Source organism: Acipenser ruthenus, chromosome 27 (genome assembly GCF_902713425.1).
Source record: "Acipenser ruthenus chromosome 27, fAciRut3.2 maternal haplotype, whole genome shotgun sequence".
In the NCBI taxonomy this organism is placed as follows: Eukaryota; Metazoa; Chordata; class Actinopteri; order Acipenseriformes; family Acipenseridae; genus Acipenser; species Acipenser ruthenus.
Genome location: NC_081215.1, coordinates 22,022,964 through 22,041,670, shown reverse-complemented (window position 1 = coordinate 22,041,670; position 18,707 = coordinate 22,022,964). Strand labels below are relative to the sequence as shown.

The following is an 18,707-nucleotide window of genomic DNA, read 5'->3' as shown; positions in this document are numbered from 1 at the left end:
CCACTTTATAATACTGTTTCAAAAGAGGACTAGCATGCCTGCCTGGCTTGCATCTTTCCACAGTTATACAACAATGCTTTTTTTTTTTTTTTCCTGGCAAATGTACCAATTTCTATGTTTTAAAAGTTACAATTTCAGTACTTGTCTTTGAAAACCCTTTGGGGCGGTAAATGTTAATGTAAGCACCAAAGCAAAACAACAGCATAAGCCCTGGGAGACCTTAAAAGGACTGCGTTGTTAGTAATTTGTTATATAGAATAAATCAGTGGTTGATGAAGCTAAACAGCCCACAGCTATCGCAGAACCTGCATTGTATGTGAATGCTTATTGTAGCTGAGATAAACCGTATATGTTAACCGTACATGGGCCCCATAATTGGGCCCATGTTAACCCTTTCAGTCTGTATCTTGGCGCCATCTGTTAACATAAGGTTTCTGTATCATAGTGCTACAAGGCAAGTAAGAAAAATATTAGATATCGCTATTCAAGCGAGTACAAACATGTTTTGACGTTTGTGGCTAAAGATTCCTCTGCTGTAATTACACAAGTTATTTTTCATAATCCGTGGTAGTAGTGTTTGACAAAATCTCTCTTTCAATACCTACAGATCATAATCAAGGGGTCTATCATGTTACCGTGAACCTATGGATTGTAATGTGTTGCCTCATTGTCTGTAAAAATGTTCCCACAGGATTACTGTGGAAGAGGCTGAATGTTGCAGTAGCTTGCTCCATCATCTAGATTTCCTGACATTTCATTTTTACAGTTGACATTTACGGTACTGAAAACACTGTGAATCACAGAGCCGGGCAGGAGTAAGACATTAGACTTGGAGTATATGCCTTAAACAAAATGGCAGCTGTACTTTTAGAGCTTGCATGTCTGTAAATACACACTGGATTGTCACTAATTACAGGGTTTTAAAAATGGTACAAAAAAAAAAACTACCTTGAGAAGAGATATTAAACAAAATAGGCTTTTTTAATTTTATTATTATTAGCCTATGATTCAACACATCATGCTCTGGATTAACAACAATGCTGTTGGTCCTAAGAGGCTTTGAGAAAACTCCCAGGAAGTGAGTTCAAAGTGAAAATGCTCTTCCTATCCCCCTGTGGAACACATTAAGCTGTAAAGTTACTGTGCTAATACAGCAGTCAAGAACTGGGAAGCCCGGGAGTAATTGAACTCACACTTGAAATAAACTTGTTTACTTTTCAAAGCCTAGTCAGTGCCCAGAGGCCTTCAGTTCTCCAAGTGACTTCTGTGCCCTTTGGCAGTCTCCACCAGAAAGCTAATACTTGAGTTATAATAAACATGTACCTGCTGGCATTCTCAAACCTGATTTTTCACCCCTCATTAGGTTTAGTACCGGTTTAACTCAACGCTCAGTCATCACGTAGCAAGCAATATTTAATACTATTATGCATTGAAATGTTTTCTTCTAAGAAATGTGTAATCTTTCCTGTGCTGGTATTTCACTTCATATTTCATTTACAGAATATATTTAAAGCGTTCTAATACACATGTAGTGGATAGCACTGTGGTTAAAGTAACAGTGGATAAAATGTATTAAAGAAGGCTGGAGTCGGTCCGATAGATCAGTGCATGTCTGGGATTTAATGTATAAAGAAGGCTGGAGTCGGTCCGATAGATCAGTGCATGTCTGGGATTTGGTTGAACAATTTGTTCTGATCCCAGTTTCTAAAAGTGAATTAATCCTCGGTGCCACATTCCATAAACTCTACATCTGGTGCATTGAGATGAAAAAGGTGGAAGCTTAACCACTTTGCCACAACGACACTTTCCGAGCCAAGTGGTTTTCCTTTGACTCCCTGTTTTCAAATGAAATAAGAGAACCATAAAAAAATGCTCCATGCGAACAAACATTCGTTGGATAAATAGTCCCCTGTGATTACTGCAGTGATGTAGAGCACTATTCAAAGATGGTACAAATCTGTGGATTAAAAGCAGCAGGGGGGATCTGCTGCATGTACCACTTAGCAGGCAAAAGACACAATTATTTCTAAACTGAAGGAATAGCACTGTAGGAACTGTCAATTACAAGTGACTTATGACTGCATCGAAGTGTAGGTAGAGAACATAGCTGCAGAATAGCTTGAAGGAATTCTGTGCCTCCCGCACTTTGTGAACCTTTAACTCTTTCAGGACCGAGCATTACAAACGTTTTGCTTTTTATTTTTTTTTAAAAGTATTTTTTATTATGTATTCCACTTAGAGATACATGTGTAACAAAGTGTTATTCTATGACCAGAGGGACCTTACATCCTGAAAGTTTTGTTGAAAAATATTAATGTTTGGGCACATTACAAGACATTGATTCAGCTGAGTGATTGCAATGACATAATACACGTTTTTTGTCTTTATAAGCAATAATGGACACTACTTGATTTAGTTTCTCAAAATAAATATTTATAAATAAAATGTTATTCATTACATTATTATCAGTAATAAGGAGAAAAAAACACACCTGATACATTTAGTTCATGAAATAGTATATGCTTATATCCACTCGTTTCTTGATATTTATAAATATTGTAAAAACATATATTAAAACACATGGGACAGAATAAATGTTTTAATATAATTATAAGTCAAATACATCAGATTTACATTGTTTCCCCTTTTTTATTAGCTCTAAACAAGTTCCTGTGATGTTTTGTTTCTGCGGGCTGCTGTAATCTTTCTCCACCCTTTAAACACTAAATGCCCCTCTCGGTGACGTCACACAAAAAAAAGCTATCAGGAAGTGAAGGTCAGTCCCTCCCCTATCCATTGATACGTGTTTCAAGACTGTACTGCAAAGTTCGGTGGCCCTGTAAGTCATCAAAACAAAGGTGCTTTTTTTATCGTGTTTACATGATAGTGGTCCTAGAAGGGTTAAGTGTGAAAAGCAAAAACTCAGCTGAAGCTACTTGATGGAGCCCTGCTGGCTTCTCCTATGTCTAATCCCCTGTCTGTGAACTCACAAACTGCTGATGCGGGTGTTTCTGTTGGTCATGATTTGTAAACAACACTGACCTTTTCTTCCAGCCTGCACAGGTGTTCTGTCTTATGGTCTGCAAACCATTTTTTCTATTATGTATTATTTATTTGCTTTTTCAATGGCATTTAATATTTGCTTAAGACAACTGTGGGATGCTGGTGGAGCGTGTGAGATTGAAATGAACTGTATTGCTGAAATTTTAAATGAAACAAAATTCAGAAAGACCTTGAATACAGTAGCTACTGTATCACTCACATCTTTATAAATACTACACCACCCTCTCGATATATCACGGGTGTCAGGGTCCAGTATAAATCTGCTATATATCAAGGGCAGTGATATAGTGAGAGACCCATAGAAAAACAAATAGGCTAACAAATACTGTACAACCACGACCTTTTATCGGGGCCATCACGGTTTAATATAAATCCTCTACGCAACCTGCTTTTTGTCATTTTTTTGTATAAAAAGCAGTATATCGTTTTAATCGTACTGTGGAGGGTAACTGCTTCTCATCAACTTAAGTCTCATGAGTCTTTCACTCCTTTCTCAAATGCACAAACGGGCTGCATTGAAAGAATCCATTCCTAACATAGGAGGCTTGTTGCTAAAGAGCTGACATCACTGCCCTGTGACTTTTGCAAGTGCATTGCTGCTACAAGTGAACACGTCGTCTGCTAAAATAAAAACTGCTTCAGCAGGTAGATATTTAATTTGCTTTGTGTTATTGTGCAATGCCTGTGTATATGATAACAGTACAATAGTAATGCTTTGTTTTTAATTATTTTGTATATTTTTTTTTGTGTATCGTGCAGTACGAAATAATATATACAGTAATTAACTATGTATATTGCAGCTAAGGCATGTGCAGTTAAACTGTAAAAATGGGGCTCCAACTCCAGCACTGCGACATATCCGAACCCGCGAGGGGCGCTATTACGAGGGGTGGGTGTATTTGGCGGGCTTGTTCACTGGGATTTCTGGTGTTCAGGAGTGTTCCATTTCTGTTTTAACTTAGTTTAAAATAATAAAAAACTACTATATTAATGTGTATATGACTACATTTGTATAGCACTGAGTATATTTAATATCCAGTATTCGATCTGTTCCATAAACAAACTTACTACTGTATAAACATGTCTGTATTTCTCAAGCATATTTCTGATAACATGTAAACGTCTACATTCTAAACAATGTTTAAACTCTAAACTATTAACACCCCTAGTGTGGTCAATAAAGTATGAAGTCTTTAACCACCAGGAGCACTTCATGTCTTACAAAAGTCCTATTAAAAATGAATGGCAGTTTATTTCATGGTTTATACAGCCGCTTGAATTCACCCTTTTAGATCCCACAACACATTCCTAGAACGTCCATGCTGTTCAGAAATGGCAGAAATTACAATTCTACTCCTGTGAAAATTAAACCAGGGTACTAAAGGCGAAAGACATTGTATGTAACCCATTGGCAATCTGCTATCTGGTGCAAGTGCCCAGTGCTCCCCCTCTCAGAGTCCTTGTAAAGTCTACAGCAACACTAACAAGGTTTTGTTTTGTAATGTATACTTTCCTAATTCTAGACTGGAACAGTTTTTCATGTAGAGTATTTGTAGAGATAAAAAGTGAATTTCTAATTTGTATTTTTTTTTTTTTTATTCGTAGGGTGATGATGTTTTGACAGTCATCAAAGCTAAAGCACAATGGCCTGCCTGGCAGCCACTGAATGTGTAAGTAGGTAATGCACGGGGCCACACTCCTGGCTCATGTATGTATGTATGTATGTATGTATGTATGTATGTATGTATGTATGTATTGCATATTTGTTTGCTGTTCATGAATAATTTGTATATATAAATAGTGTATAAGCTTTCGTATATATTGAAAAGTATTTGAATTGCTTGCCACTTTTATTACTTGATTTTGCAATGCTTTGTTTAATTTGCCTTTACTGTTTTGTGTTGAGACTTTCTATTTTGATAAGCTTATATAAGGCAAACGGGTACGAGGCCCTCAGGGTGTTTCCTCAGTTTTTAGGTTAATGAAATTCCACCAGCTCGATTCATTAAGACACCAAGTCGACCTATTTTTCACAATGTACTGTCAATCAAAAAGGAGTCTCGAATGAGTTGTGCAGAACGAATAGATCAGTATTTACCAATAAAGAGACAGATTTCTCCCCTTAAATCAATTACTCCAGCGGCAGCCCATTTAGAATTTAGTGTAACCCTGTTCAAAATGGTTTAATCAAACTAATTAAACCTCCATCAAGACCCTGAAGTAGTTCATTATCTCATTTTACCTGGGATGGCCCTCCAGGACTGTGATTGGCAACCCCTGGCTTACACACTGGTTTTGAAAGCCTTTAAAATGAAACCCAGAACCACACAATACAGTACTGCAAGTGGGTTTCTACATTTCAAGGCTGTACATTTTTATCATGGGTACTGCCTTTTTTATTTTCATTTACTTCCATTGATCATAAATACAGAAGACACCTAATTGATTTCTGCAAGACACACATGGTAAAAAGACCTGATAAATAATGAATATCAAAGCCACTAATTAAACTTTTTTGCATTGTGTAATCAGGACATACAGGCACAAAACCAGAAAGGCAGGAAATTCAGTAAAAACGCTGTTGCAGACGCACTATTTGTCGGCACACATTTGTGATTTCATCAAAACCAACGATGGTAACTATTGCAGTTAGGTTCGAGAGGTTGTACGATCTAATGCTTTTGAAAATCACAAAACCTATCAAACTGTGGCCTTTGTATAGTGTGTCTTCCTGATGCAACATCCCTTACACAATGCATGACACACAGTGACCCTGGCACACAGTGATTTCGAGTTTTCCCGCTGGTGTTCTCGTTTTGAGCTGTTTAATGAAAATTGATTATTTGGGATTTGAATGGGTTTCCCTGGGACAGATTCTTTTCTCTGTGCTGTATAATATCAGGGCAGTTCATGGAACATTTATACACATGGTTTTTCTAGTGGGAGACATTTTAACTGCTTTTAAAATCATAAACATAAGTTAGGCATGCAAAAGAGAAAGCAAGTTCATAAAACCTGTTGTGGAATGGATCATTAACCCTTTTCAGACCTGAATAAATCCAATCCCATCAATAACAATACAGTAATGTACAGTCAGTATCAATTTGGCATTGTACATTGGTCTAATGTCTTAAAATTAATCTACCATACTTGAATCCTATGTATGATCCCCACTATATATATATATATATATATATATATATATATATATATATATATATATATATATATATATATATATATATATATATATATATATATATATATATAAAATAGCATTGGCATATTTCAAAGATATTTAAACCACAGATATTTAAACCAGTCTAGTTCCCGTGGTTCATCACATCAGATAACTTGCTTTTCAAGTCTTTTGGAGCATCCACCCTGGTGGTTAATAGATATTTTTATTCAGGAGTCTTTCAGGAGATTCATGCTGTACCTACAGTACCTTACCTTTATGTGCTGAAAATTAATTAAGAGAACAGTGTGCAGTGAGTCCAAGCATTGCTTATTCGTTGGTAATTAGGTAGCCCCAGAAAATCCCTTTGGAATAAGTGAAGCAATCCACAGAAATTAAAATAATATAACTGTGACAGCTCACTAGGACACATTTAGAGTGAGATTCTGTCTTAAGTGCTCTTAATATTTCAAAAGTAGCAATACATACATTTTTAGTTATCTAATCTAATTCTCTACATCGTCTACTGCAGTTCTGTTAAAATTAAAAGCCTTTTACTTTTGTGTAAAAATCTCTAAACTGTTCTCAGGAGCCAAGTCTGGTTTCCATTATGTGCAGCTAGGGTAGCCTTAAATTCTCTTGTGTGGTTCTAGGGTTATCTGCAGGTGTCTCAATGAGTAAAGACATTTTATAATTGGTAAAAATATAAATAAATAAAAAGCATACCTATTAAGTGAGAGCAGTAACCCATAACAAAGTGTTGTGTTATGGTATTAGATAACATTGTCACAGGCTTGTAACTTTGGTACTTCAGTCAAGGGCAGTTGCAGTGACTTGTTGCCATGGAAATGATGTTGTAGTGTGCCTTGCTCATGGTTCGTTATTTCGACACAGTACCTTGTTGCGGGTTTCCTTTTTTTACCATTAAAACCTTGTTTTAAATGATGTAGATAAAGAAGCACATGTTTATTTGTCATGTCAGATACCTCGCACCTCTTCATATAGACAGAAAATTAAAGCAACAGCTTGCTGCTTTGTCATGAATTTTTACAGACAAAGAAGATACTAATATACAGCGTCATGTTGGTATTCTTTGCTTATAATTGATCTTTTTGTGTATTTAAATGTTGAGCTAACAATCATTCACATGGGGTGTTTTTGTTGTGCATTTTTGGGTTACCTCTCACCAAACCTATTCTTGGATCATAAAACATTAACAGCCTTGCAGGAAGCAATACTATTCAAGTGGCACAAGTTTGTTCCGACAAGAAGATACATAAATAAAGGATAAGTTAATAACGGAATTGAAAGAATGGGAAAGACGAATGAGGCTAGTAGAATAAATTTATGATGAAACACACAAAGAATCAGAATGTGTGTGTGAACATGGAATACAAATTAAAATAAAGAACCATTGCACTCCTCCAGAGGGAAGAAACAAACGGTTAGACATGTATATTGTAAGTTCTGTCATTAACTTTACAAATATCAAACTGCTGTCTGAGGTTTGTAATCGCACTTAAGCATCACCAAGTCTGACAGTAATTTGTCACCAAGATGAGAGCGATGGGGTCTCATCAACATTGTTTTAGAAAATAGTTATTTTACATTTGGAAATAGAAGCTACAAACAGAAGAATGGCACAGCAATAGGCTCAAAATTAGGTATGTATTCTGCAAGCACGTATATGGGCAAATGGGAGGAAATGTTACGGAGTAAACTAGACAAGAAACCATTAGAATACATAATATACGTGGATGACATATTTGGAATATGGGCACATGGAGAAGAATCTCTTGTACAGTTTTATAAATTAGCAAATTATATCCACCCTAACATTTCGGTGGATTTAAGTTGGACAAAATCTGAAACTGAATTCTTAGACACCTTGGTTAAACTTGATGAAGGATCTATTAAAACAGATCTTTACTCGAAACCTACTGATATGCATCAGTACCTACACATGTCATCTGCACATCCTATCTATACTAAAAGAGCAATTCCTAAAGGACTGGGTATAAGGATAAAAAGAATCTGTTCTGATCTAAATTATTACCCAACATTTCAAAAAATTGCTTGGAAGCATTTACGTAACCTTCATAATTCAGAAAAAATTAAAAATATTTCCGAAAGCACCGATTTGTAGCTTTTAGAAGGGATGCAAATTTGGCTGACATTTTAGTCCACAGTAAACAAAGGATTCATAGATACATTAAGGGACAATGAAACCTGTAAAAGCACATGTAAAGTCTTTAAAAAAAAATACAGCGCTTCACTTGAGGAAAGCTATGAACATGAAGGTCAATTTGCATAGTGTGTATTTTTATTATTGTTTTAATTATTATTGAAAGCACATACCATGCATCTTTTTAGACAAATAAATATGACCTGTAGCACAGAATAACCCATCACTTCTGATGAAGCTGACCCTTAACGTAGTTCTGTTCTGTTAGTTACAGGGAGCATCTAAGCAAGAAGAATGTTTTTGTTTGTGTGTTTTTTTTTTTTATTGGACCAACTAAAATGTTATAGGTGCCAATTAAATCCTATCCCAAGCCTGCGTTGACACTGGCTGGATTCTGTGTAGTTTTGTGGTCCTCTATAATATCTAAAGCCATGCTAAGCATTATATGTACCTTCCAATTTCTGTTCCTAAGGCTGGCGGAGAGGGTCCACAATAATCTTTTCATTTTCTCCCCCCTTAGAGGGAAGCCACTCTCCTTAGCCTGTGAGTGATGTCCTGCAGTGCACGTTTTGAGAACTGAAAACTTGTGTGATTGGAATCTAACACACATCCCTCTGATACAGAGGACAGAGACTTTCTGTGGGAGAAATAATTCAAATGAATGTTAAAAATGCTAATTTAGTCAGTTAAGAGAGAATGCAAAATGACAGTATGAATGCCATGCCACGTTTTCTATTTTACAAACATGGCCACTTAATGTTCATGTTCTTAAGAAATGTATTCTATTTTTTTTTTTTACTCTGAATCTTATCTTCTTCTCTTTATCACCCTTGGTCCTTTTCCTATAATACTATACAATATCTACAACAGAATATTAAATGAAAGGTATGTTGCCTTATCTTAATGCGTGTATTCCATCACTGTAATTCTTTCAAGCAGCAGTGGGTTCAGTTGAAAAATTCTGAGTAGCTCTTTCTTTGAAAGACCAGATGTTAAGATTTAAGCAGCTTGCACATGATGCAGTTCAGCATTCCAGAATACTGAAACATGTGGCGTACAAACATGGAGCAAGTTAAATATTTCTAGTAAAGTCTTTCTTGCAGTTCTTAATGCCTGGCTTTTCATAAGGTTTTAATGCAAGGGATGCCAGGTTAACCCTGTGTTGAGGTATGTAGTATATTGGATGAAGACATAGATTTATTGTCTTTTAATACAGTCAGTCCATATTTAAAACATGTGTCCTATAGATCTGTCTTAATAGAACTAAAATACGAATAATGTTGTGATTTAGAATCTTATATGCATAAACACAAAAACAACAAAAAAAAGCTCACACACATCTAGACCAAGTAATACGAGTCTGGCTTGCATCAAAATGACACTTTAATTCAGTAAAATGACACTTTAATTCAGTATGCACTGTACATGGTAGGCATGTGGTTCCCTTTGATAGATAATGTCATTGTGGCAAAAAGTGGATAAGGAGTCGATTCAAATGTTTTTTAGCAGTAAATCAGACCCTTTTAGATTTTACCCCAGTCCGCCCAATGTAAATGCAACATCTAATTTCTAGAGGCCTACTTCCTTTCAAGGGCATCAAGCAACCTGTGCCCCCTGGTGTCGTATGAAGTCATTGGATGAGCTGGGATTCAGAGCCAGGATATTATCTTGGATCTAAATCCTTGGCTCTTGCACAAGACCAAAATATCCATTCCCCCCTCCCCCCTCCCTGAAATAGCTTTTATACTGTAAATTGCTACATACTTTAGTTTTAAGCCACATATATTAGAATTGATTCAAATGTTTGTAGAATTAAAGAGCTTAGGGTATACCCACAGACATACTGTACATAAACTGTATATTTACAATGTTTAGCCTCTTTGCATGGGCAGAGCTCCTTAATCCTTTTCTGTTTGGTTTACAGGAGATCAGCACCCTCTGCTGAATTCTCAGTGGATAGAACTCGTCACCTCATGTCCTTCTTTACAATGCTGGGTCCCAGTCCGGACTGGAATGTAGGCCTTTCAGCTGAAGACCTTTGTACAAAGGAATGTGGATGGGCTCAAAAGGTAGTTCAGGACTTGATTCCTTGGGACGCTGGCACAGACAATGGAGTTACCTATGAGGTGAGCACAAATAAATACATAACAAAATTATAAATGTAAAAAGAAAAAAAAGGCCTTCCGACCCAAATACTGTGTGTCGGTGAGAAATTTATAGATAGTACAGTACGTTCTAAGCTTACTACTAAGAGTCATAGTTGTACGAGTAATAGTGTTGTTGGTACTACTTTGACTTATTACAAGAGGAATAGTGGTTTTAAAAAACATGGATACAGTACTTTAGTAAAATTCTCTCTGCCTTTTGTTTTTTACTGGCTCTTCAACTACTGTGCCATCTAGTGGCCTGTGAGAAGAATCACTGAAAGTAGAGCAGTTAAGAAAGACATTTCTGGTTGGAGTTCCATGGAATTAGTTCGAGAAGTGCCTGACATCAGTTGCCTTACAGTTATTCTCACTCGGTTTTCTTGTTTCATTTCAGTCACCCAATAAAGCTACAATTCCTCCAGAGAAAATCAGACCTCTTACCAGCCTGGATCACCCTCAGAGCCCTTTCTATGATCCAGAGGGAGGCCCCATCACTGCTGTTGCCAGAGTGGTTATTGAGAGAATTGCAAGAAAGGTAAGCAGTCATCACCAGAACACGCGAAGGAGGTGGTACAAAGTGTTGAGTCTGCAATGCAACTGGTGTGTTTTGGACAGACCGACTTGTGGAATATGTAAACTTGCATAATCTCAGCTTTTCCAGTTTCTTTACCTTTTTACACTGTATTGAGTTTCCTTGCCGAGCAGTATGCAGCATTTCTCAGTAATACATGTTGTGTTTACAGGGTGAGCAATGCAATATTGTCCCTGATACTGTGGATGATATCGTGGCTGATCTTGCTCAAGAGGATAAAGACGAAGGTAGGCACTCACGTGTTTCTTGTGTTTTCAATGAAGACAGGCACATCTAATTATCGTAGTTAGCTTTGATTCCTTTTGTTTTGCACTACCATTTTGCACAGTGTAAAAATATGTATTCCTCTAAGTATGGAAAAATGCTTCATTTTATTTTATTTAGATGCAGGGAATGAAAACCCTTTTATACTAATCATTTTCTTTCTGCAAAGTCTATTCATTTTTCAATGACTTATCCAGTCAGAAGCATTTGCAAAGCAAATGTTTTGTGCACACTGCCAGCATCGGCCTCTGATTAGGGTTTGCACTTTGAGAATCCCTTATGGCTGTACTCCTATCTTTCCAGATGATACTCCAGAAACCTGTATCTACTCCAACTGGTCCCCTTGGTCTGCCTGCAGCTCCTCCACCTGTGACAAAGGAAAGAGGATGAGACAGAGGATGTTGAAGGCCCAGCTAGACCTCAGTGTGCCCTGTCCACATACCCAGGACTTTGAGCCCTGCATGGGGCCTGGTTGCAGCGATGAAGGTGAGATGCACCAAGTTAACATTGCTAGTCCTTTTTATTTTGTTAAATCACTGCTAGAAATCTTTTTGTACTTCTGTTGATATTTTTAGATTAAAAAAACAAACAAAAAAAAAACAGTATCCATTGGTATCGTTAAGCTATATTCACACCAAATATTCTGTCTTGGATGCATAATTACAGGAGATGTATTGGTCCAGGATTTTGTTCAAGGCTTTCCTTTTTCTTTCAGTCATTCATTATGCTCGGGTATTTCAGTTCCGAGTTTTCTTTGTTCTCAGTTAATGGTCCGATCACACTTTATATCGATTTAATGATGCTTGTTCTACACAACCTGTGCTCTAGCGGGGTTCCCTGGGGTCTCTTATCAGGGACACTTTATATGTTTTTTTATTTTTTTTATTAATGATTGCATTAGTTCTGGTTTATTAACTAACATTGAGGTTACTGTTCTAGTTACAGGTGATAAATCAATGGGAACGTTGAACTGATTTGGTGTCTCACTTTTGGTATCCAAGGTTACAAGTGCTGTAATGCAAAAAATGGATCACCTTTTGAAGCAATGTGCATTTTGATTGAATTAACACACCAAGTTCATTTATATTGCTTCATATGTTCTGTCTTTATAGTCTTAACTTGTCAGCACATTTTTCGCATCCACTCCCATCCATTTGCTTTTCAGTATTTGAACAGATAAGTGTCCAGCTATTTCACTTAGTGTTTTTCCTTCTTTATGCAAGTCAAGGTCGTTATAATAGTAGAAAACACTAGTAGAGGCTTTGAGTAAGTTGTTGATGCTTATAATGCATCAGAGTAGAAACATGTCAGAGACTTTTGCACAGCAGTGTATATATATATATATATATATATATATATATATATATATATATATATATATATGTTATATTATGTATTGATCCTAAAAGTCTAGGTGATGCAAAACGTTTGGCCATAGCTGTATTGTTGTAAGTTAGAAATGCAGTTGCAATTGTATCTTTCCCAGCATGTGCCACTGTAGAGTGATATTCTAGAGTAATGCTGGGCTACATGGGGTGAGAAACACTGCAATACAAATACTGCATTTTCCATTATTTTACTGTATCATTATCCTTTACACTTGGCATGCCACTGGCAATATCCAGTTTATATATTTTAAAAGCATTGGTTGTCAGATATCCCTGCAAAGTTGCAGCAACATGAACTAGTTGCTGAGCGGGCAACAGGTATTTATATCTAAATAATTTCTAAATAAATACATCTTGTAACATCTTGTTTGATGGTGTACCATATAATAGAATTTAATTGCAATGATGTGAACTCGGAGGCAGCGTTCAATCATCCAGAACAGTTTGTTGGTAAATGCATATGTTTCTATTAGAAGCAAGAAATTGCAAAAATCACTTTGACAAATGAGGTGTCATCCTCCTGCCACAATACATTTCAGCAGACTAAAATTACATTTGCAATAAACAATCATTAGTCGAGAGACCTGGCTAATATATGCAACTGAATGCTTTCAGTCCCTGGGATATGCCTATGTTTTGTTTATATAGATATAGATAGATATCTTTTAAACACTTGGTAAAATTGTCCTGTAAAATTAAGTCTGAATTATTTAACTGCTGGGAATATGCAATAATGACTTTTAGCTGTTTATCATTTACCTTATGATCCAAGTGAACCTTTAATTCGTGCTGTCTTTAGTTGATGCGTCCACCTGTATGGTGTCCGAGTGGATCACCTGGTCTCCCTGCAGTGTCTCTTGTGGAATGGGTATGCGCTCCAGAGAGAGATATGTTAAGCAGTTCCCTGAGGATGGCTCCATATGCCAACTACCCACAGAGGAGAATGAGAAATGCATTGTTAATGAGGACTGCTGTAAGTATGCTTTCTAAATACATGATTGGAATGAGCTCTCCAGTGCTGGCCTATCCTGAAGTAATAAGCATGTTGTTCTGACAAGGACAGACTCTTAAGAGACTGGAAAGTGTTTTTAACACTTGACATTGCGTTCCTAATTACTGTGTATTTACATAGTAGTTACTTAGTAAATACATGTGTACTTACACACAAGTATAATGTTATTGTGCATACAGTAGTTACAATGTACTTAATGTGTACATCTTTTTGTATGATATAACCCTATCCCTCACTCTTTTCTGATACAATTGTGTACTTCCATATATGGTGCAAAACGATTTACATATTAAGTATATTGTAACTATACATAACAACATTGTAATTGTGTAGTTACACATGTATTTACAATGAGTTAAGAGTACATGATCATTCTATAATGTATTTGGTACATGTAGGTAAGTGATATTAATCCTGTTTTATTAGCCCCGAGTAGCTGCCTCATGACAGAGTGGGCTGAGTGGGAGGACTGCAGTGCCACCTGTGGTATGGGCATGAAAAAACGCCAACGGATGGTCAAAATGCCTCCCTCTGATGGCACCATGTGCAAGACGGACTTAACAGATGTTGAGAAATGCATGATGCCTGAATGTCGTGAGTAGCATGGAACTTACACTGTTGTTTCAAATTGAAGCTTTAATCAAACTTAACTATTTGTGTAATAGTTTATCTAATTTGTAATAGTTTATCTGGTTTGTGCTTTTAACCAGACACGATTCCCTGCTTGCTGTCTCCTTGGTCTGAGTGGAGTGACTGCAGTGTTACATGTGGGAAAGGAATGAGGACACGACAGAGGATGTTAAAGTCTCCAGTGGAGCTTGGTGAATGCAATGAAGAGCTTGAACAAGTAGAGAAATGCATGCTGCCGGAATGTCGTGAGTATGCACATTATTGGTTCTGTTGCAGACTTGTTTTGACAAAGGCATTACTATATTACTGTCTTGTGCAATGAAAAATGAAAAGTGTCTGATAACATACACACGATTTACTTGGGGAGGAGGGGAGGGATTACTTTTTTGTTTTTGCAACAAGAAGAAAAAAAGCATTTTCCCTCACTTATGAAAAGCAGAATTTTAGGAAATTAAAACAGCAGCAGCTTTTGGACCTATCGTTAAAGTAAGCAGCAAGACTGAGGGATAAACCCAATTTATTCGTTTTGGTTTATATGTCTGCAGCCATTGCTATTATCTCCTGGAAAATCGAGTTGTTGGGGAAAAAAAAAAAACGCTGTCATTTTTTAATAACTTTTTGCATCTTCATGTTTCACTTCCAGCCACGGACTGCATGGTTTCAGAATGGTCCGAGTGGTCCGAGTGCAATAAATCATGTGGCAAGGGTCATGTTATCAGGACCAGGATGATCAAGCTGGAGCCTCAGTTTGGCGGAGAGCCGTGCCCCGAGACGGTACAGCGCAAAAAATGCAAAATCAGAAAATGCAACCGGGGCTCCAGTGACGAGAAGAGGCGCCGCAAGGAAGCCCATGAGAAACGAAGGAGTAAACAGACCAGGGAGGAACCTCAAGATGAACAGCATCCAGGTTTGGATTCATCAATATGTGCTGCTTTTCTGCCCATCATTTTCTCACTTTTTGGGGGAAGAAAGTATACTTTCCTCACTGTCCCTTCATGTATAGATCTCTTTTGTGTTCTACAGCAGTGCACAAAGTGTTGATGTGGGTCTACGTATTGATTTACTGCAGTAGGAAACCTATATAAATTACATTCTGATCACTGGCAGGAATTTGCGTCATTTAATTTTGAAGCACTTGTAACCGAGTGGAGTCAGTCGGCTTAGGTGCACCACATCATGATCCTAATAAGTACAGTGCCATGAATAGTGTTCCTTAAGTTACAGGCAGGGAGTGTAATCCCAGCCAAATATGTCCACCTATTACTAGAGTTAGCTTCTAATTTAAGCTACAGTAGCAATGAACTGTGTAAATAACTTCTGACTTTAAAAGGTACGTGGTGCTGATGAGTTTAATTTGCTGCACCATTTAACAACAACTTCAGTAAGTACTTTTAAAATTCAAATTATTTTTTGATAAGCATAATGAACTTTCTGTTTGTGGTCAGGTTTAATTATTAGCTTTTGTGGCGGTAAAAACAAGACAAAAAACATGTACCATATTAACTCAAACTGAAATTATGTATTGTTATAGTTCACACAATAATTAAAAAAATAAAAAATGTAAACGCTAGCTCAACCACTCCAACTTATTTTACACATAACTGCTCAACAACGAAACGTAATATCATTCATGGTGGTGCCATTACTGTATCACACTTCACTATTGGTTATACATACAGTGTTCGCCTTTTATAACAAAACAGTTGGGAACCATAGGTCATTTTCTGTTCTGCCTTATAATGAAAACAGTGTAATGGCATCATGGGGCAATGACCATACTCTCTTGTACTGTGGTATAAAGGGCTGCGTTATAATGAGGGAGCATTGAAGTTTCAGTTTTTACATGCCAGTTAGAAATGAGGGGTATCTCCTCAACCGTTGAATTTACAGCACACATAATGGGATGAACTACAGTTTAGCTTTGTGTTTCCAATTTATTTATACATGTCTTTTTGTCTTTTTTTTCTCAGGATGTAAAATGAGGCCTTGGTCAGTCTGGACTGACTGTACCAAACTCTGTGGCGGTGGAATTCAAGAGCGCTTCATGATGGTGAAGAGGAGGTTCAAAAACGCTCAGTTTACAAGCTGCAAAGACAAGAAGGAAATCCGAGCGTGTAACGTGAATCCTTGTTAAGGAGCTGCTGCCTGGAAGTTTAACTCTGCCCGTCTCTTAGAGCTGGCAAAAGGAAAATCAGTCTTGTTTTAATCCAGGTTCAAGTGAGGTGGCAAAACTCCGCTCCAACCTCGGCTGTGTATTCTAAAGAGAATTCAGTATTTCTGTGGGACTGGAAGTCAATTAAAGGACCATCCATTTCGTCAAGATATGGACAAGGTTATTTACCGTATTTACCATTTGTGTGTGTGATCATGTATGATAATGAAGTACATTGCACTTGACACACCTTTATACACTATCTCTGGTGTTTCGTAATCATTGATAACTGTATGCTATATCAGTATACCAAAGTATCCAAGTATTTTTTCAATAATCACGTTCATTGAAAAGATTCACACTTAATACGATCGATGCAAGTCCATGATAAACATGACCTTCTGTTCTAGGCCTTTTAAAATGACGTGTTTTTGGGAGGTCTGCTAATGTTGGCTAAGTAGAATGCCTGCAGTATAATTGATCATGTTCGAGTTGTGATATTATCACAAGTCTTCACTCTGATCCCTTCATTTGTATGTACTTATTGATCAAAGAGGCAAGTGCCAATCCAAATCTGTCAGCCACAATAAGCGTGATCAGCGAGGTTAACCTGAAATCAGTGTTAATTCATTTAAACAGACCAGAATGGTTAAAAAAGATTGATTTTCCAACATGTGTACAATAGCTCTGTTGCATTTAGAATTCTTGCAAAATTACTGTAAACATGTTGTGGTATACTATTCATTTAAATACCAATCAGTTAAAACAAGTACTAGAACTGTTATATCCTGTGGTAATAGCATATTATTCTATTCCTGAACTAAAAGCACAGGTCATCATTCCAGCATTTTATAAACCTCAAGATGCTGTTTTTAGAATTGCATTGTGAGTTTTTATCCAATTGTATGACATGTAGCAGCTCTACAGTTTAATATGGTAGGAGAACAATAATTAATAGCATTTTTATTTTATTTGTGCATTGTTAGAAGTTTGGTTACTTTTGCTGTGGAATTTTTATAGGAATGTCAAATGATTCTTACCAGAGTCTTGTGTAGATGTTTTGTAGTAGTCTGTCTAACACATTTACTATTTTGGAATAAATCACCTTTACAATAAAAGTAAAAGTGAAAAAACACCTGTGTGAGCGATTTTACTTTTTGCATAACCCAACATCACTTAGCCTCACACATTACCCACAGTTAGCTTCAGTAGTGTTAGTTTTACATTTCATGAAAGCTACATACAGTAATACATTCGCTTCACTTCTACTACATTTTCTTAACTTTGAAACAAAGTGGTCCATGTGATCCACAGGTAATAAGAACCAGAACCATAAGGGGCTGATGTAAAGATAGGCACAGTGCAAACAACTGTGGCTGCAAAATCCAAACTGCCTAGCGACCAGGCAATTATTTTGCACTGTGGCCCATGTAAGTTTAAGAGCAATGCAAATCACTCAACACGCACAAATAATGAGCTGCAATCATGATAATGAGGGTCACAACGAGTGGCGCCTGTGCATCGGGTATTTAGCGGCCGCACTTACAGGCCAGAGATGGGTGTGATTTGAGAGTACAGAGAGCAATAAGTGCCGTGTGAGATTTGTAGAGCACGAAAATCAAACCAAACAAAAAAATATGGTAGAGGAAGGGCAGCAAAGTCCTCTTGGTGCACAGGAAAGAAAAGAAAATTATTACAGCTGAGGTCACTCAGCATGAAATTGAGTTATTTGGAAAAGCCTCAGCCAACATCAGTTATGCTACCAAAGAGGCCATACGGTCCTCTATAATGGAGAAAGTCAATGCTGTTGGTGTTACAAGGAGAAGTCAATCCGGTGATGAAAAGGTGAAATTCAGCTATTAGGTCTAGGATGACCTGCAGAGTGAGACGATAACACCTTACCACCACATCCTTCGGCATCCCAAACAAAGTGACTTTGGGTTTGAATATGGGGGGGGGGGGGGTCTTCTCCATCTTTTTGGCCACAATAGGGGTATTTCACTTTGCGTGCATTCTTACATCAGCCCCTATGTGTTTTTCAGAATCAATATTCACCTGTTGGCCCCAGTTTATGAAACAGCATGTGAAACAGAGTT

General features: G+C 37.1%; 1 protein-coding gene across 1 annotated transcript in view; it reads left to right on the top strand.

Annotated features, from left to right (window-relative positions):
• The window catches only part of LOC117432353 (spondin-1-like), a 68,124-nt gene extending 50,378 nt beyond the window's left edge, over window positions 1-17,746 (top strand). The window contains exons 7-16 of the mRNA XM_034054150.3: window positions 4,669-4,733; window positions 10,351-10,552; window positions 10,968-11,108; window positions 11,317-11,392; window positions 11,733-11,915; window positions 13,617-13,790; window positions 14,256-14,423; window positions 14,540-14,704; window positions 15,103-15,366; window positions 16,430-17,746. Of these exons, the coding sequence (XP_033910041.3) occupies window positions 4,669-4,733; window positions 10,351-10,552; window positions 10,968-11,108; window positions 11,317-11,392; window positions 11,733-11,915; window positions 13,617-13,790; window positions 14,256-14,423; window positions 14,540-14,704; window positions 15,103-15,366; window positions 16,430-16,593 (1,602 nt within the window). The 3' untranslated portion in view covers window positions 16,594-17,746. The remainder of the gene's footprint in view (window positions 1-4,668; window positions 4,734-10,350; window positions 10,553-10,967; window positions 11,109-11,316; window positions 11,393-11,732; window positions 11,916-13,616; window positions 13,791-14,255; window positions 14,424-14,539; window positions 14,705-15,102; window positions 15,367-16,429) is intronic.
• The last annotated feature ends 961 nt before the right edge of the window (window positions 17,747-18,707 follow it).